Genomic DNA, 2,891 nt, shown 5'->3' on the forward strand with positions numbered 1-2,891 from the left:
TGGGGGGGAAAAACAGTTGTCACCTTCTTTTCAGATGCTCTTAGTGTCCCTTAGCATAATGTGATTGGAGCTAAATGAGAATCCAGAGGAAAGAGAAGCCATTAGCACTTTCTGTATGACAGTCCACAGACTACAGAGCGGGGCCACAAATGTGAAACTGAAGGTCCAGAGATGGACAGAGGCATTTGAGCACCTTGCCCCTGACTTAGGCGTGGAGTTAAATGAAAGTCACCCTTCAACATGGAAATAACACAGTGAGTGTCCGTCATCAGCAGAGCTAAAACCCAGTTTACAGTTTAAACCATCTACAAAAAGCAGGACACACTCAGGAAGACACGGACTCGCATGGCATAAGGTAAGAGAAATAGTTATTTTATTTTGCACAAGAACAAGCGTCTACTGAACAAATTCAACCAAATAATATTAAGTGCAGTAAACAAGGAAGTTGAGGGGGAGGGGTGACTTTTCCTGTTAGAAAATGTTACGTAACCATGCCTGTGCGTTATTTATCATGACAATAGCTTGTTTCGTTCGGGTTGCGGAGTGCACTGTACAGATGCGTCAGCTTCTTGGATTCTGAAAATATAACTCGCTCACCGCCGCCACGTCACGTTCAACTGCTTCAGTGAGGAGCCTCGCTGACTCAGGAAGAGTCTGAGATAGAAGGACGTGTCCTGCACCTGCCTGCGGACAGAGCGAGAGGCTCTCCCAGAGCTGATGGGGCTCAGGCTTCTTATCCAGGGGCATGGATGTCATGGCCTGGGCTCCACACCCATTCCTCTGCAAGGTGATCCCGGGAATAGTAAAAGCAGAATGGTCATCTAGTTTCCTCAGAGATGTTCCTCAGGCCCCACGAATCCATAATCGACATCAGTCCATCCAGCTGCTAACAACGTTGCATCTGGCTGGCCACACATTACTTTTTATTTATTTATTTATTTATTTATTTGGTCTTTTGAAATGAGAAAACATTCTTTGAACAGATATCTCCCATGAGGCAGTTAACTTCACAGCTCCTGAAGGCACTGTGGATCCACTGAGCAGCACACATGGCCATTCTAGGAAAAAAACAACATAAGGGAAAGAGGAAGGTGAGTGCTCCAAACATTCTCAGATGTGCACACTTACTGATTATGACTAGCACATACAAGCGGCTGTATCCAGGATGCTGTCATTTCTGCAGTCCTAGAAGTTGAATAATTACATTGTTCTTAAGACGATTACTCTAGAACCTATCATTGCGCTCACTGACATGACCAAACGTATTTTTTTATAGCCCATGGGCACTGGCTTGTTTTACATTGGCTCCTTTGTTTATTCACAAACAAGTATTGAATAGCTTAGATGAGTAATGCAGACCCACTGAACACAGGACCATACTTATGGTTTATCAGGAAGAAGACAGCAAGTACCAGAAATATATAATAAAGACTATGGGAAGGGCTAGAAATGTGTTGAGAAAATGTTTGTATATCCTTAAAATTGGCATATTTTCATATTAATCTTCAGTGTAAAGGAATTTGGTGATGAAGCATTAGAGACAGTGAGTTAGGGCATGGGGATGGTGTCCCCCTACCCCACAATCCAAGTAACCAGGAGGTGTGTGCAGAAGGAGCAGGAGTTCAGGGTCAGCCTAGGCTACTTGGTACATAGCAAGACAGAGGCCAGCCTGGGCTCTGTAAGATACTGGGGGTATGGTAGGGAAATAGATACATTCTCTCTCTCTCTCTCTCTCTCTCTCTCTCTCTCTCTGTCTCTGTCTCTGTCTCTGTCTCTCTGTCTCTCTCTGTCTCTCCCTCCCTCCCTCTCTCCTTCCCTCCCTCCTTCCTTTCTTCTCATCAAGTGAGAAGACAATAAGAAGGGGAGCAGGAAGAGCAGGCATCACGGCTTGTCAGACTCTAGTTCTGCTGGTGTCTTGATCATAGACTTTGAAAATGACTTTCTCAGCCTGCAGAGCTACAGGGAATACATTTCAGGCATCTGAGATATCCAGCTTAAGGTGCTCTGTTTCCGTTTCATGACATAAAAGGAGATATAATGGTAGTGGTGGGATCAACCAGGGAGCTCTCCCCAGGCTGGTGTTTGGGGTAGACCTCCTGGAGAGGTTAAGGCAATGATGACCCTGAAGACACTGGCAGGAAAAGTGGACCTCACTCACATGGGGCGGCATGAGGGCTTTGCAGTGATATAGACATGTGCCAAATCTTGAAAATCTATACTGATCTAAGTGGGAGATTTAAGCTGGGGAGTCTACGAGACAGTGTGAGGTTGGAATGGCAGAGACATAATGGGGAAGACGTGTGTACAAAATTACTTATTACACTATCAGAATAGAATAGCTACGGGGAGGTACAGCCACTCCCTCCGTGGCTCCACATTTGCCTCTTTTTCTCCCTAACAGCAGCTGCTGTGACTGTCGTTGCTAGCCCAGGAAGTAGAAGTCCTCATGCATCGGAGGGTGCATGCTGTCGGACACCTTACCATGTTCCTAAACACGTTTCCCAAATTTCACCGTGCCGCTGTCTCGGGGGAAGCACCCCTGACACTCACACTTTTTTTTAATTCGGAAACTGGAGCTTCAAGTCCTGTCCCAAATCAGAGGTAATACATGACAGAGCTGGGATGGAGGCAGGTTCATCTGTGTCTGATGCTCAGCTCTCTTCCAGGTTTCCTCTGAGAGGACGACTTTAGGGATGGACAGAATCAAAAATGTCCTAGGCAATTTTCTCAGAATGTCTCTTACTATTGTAGCCTTTGCAGAAGCATTCAAAAGAGGAAGCAAGCCAGTCTCCACCAAAGCAGAGGGCCGCCCGGTGAAGCTAGTCCTCAGCCTCTGACTGGTGAAGCTAGTCCTCAGCCTCTGACTGACTGGTGAAGCTAGTCCTCAGCCT

The 2,891-nt window shown here is 46.2% G+C and overlaps 1 protein-coding gene across 5 annotated transcripts in view; it reads right to left on the minus strand.

Annotated features, from left to right (window-relative positions):
* Window positions 1-351: 351 nt before the first annotated feature.
* Window positions 352-2,891, minus strand: part of Nell2 (neural EGFL like 2) — a 297,672-nt gene continuing 295,132 nt past the window's right edge. For 3 of the 5 annotated variants that reach the window (XM_029469874.1, XM_029469878.1, XM_029469877.1), the window contains exon 21: window positions 352-1,058. In XM_029469874.1, the coding sequence (XP_029325734.1) occupies window positions 1,008-1,058 (51 nt within the window). In that variant the 3' untranslated portion in view covers window positions 352-1,007. The remainder of the gene's footprint in view (window positions 1,059-2,891) is intronic. The other 2 variants (XM_029469875.1, XM_029469876.1) reach the window with 1 other exon arrangement.

This window comes from Mus caroli, chromosome 15 (assembly GCF_900094665.2).
Source record: "Mus caroli chromosome 15, CAROLI_EIJ_v1.1, whole genome shotgun sequence".
Lineage (NCBI taxonomy): Eukaryota > Metazoa > Chordata > Mammalia > Rodentia > Muridae > Mus > Mus caroli.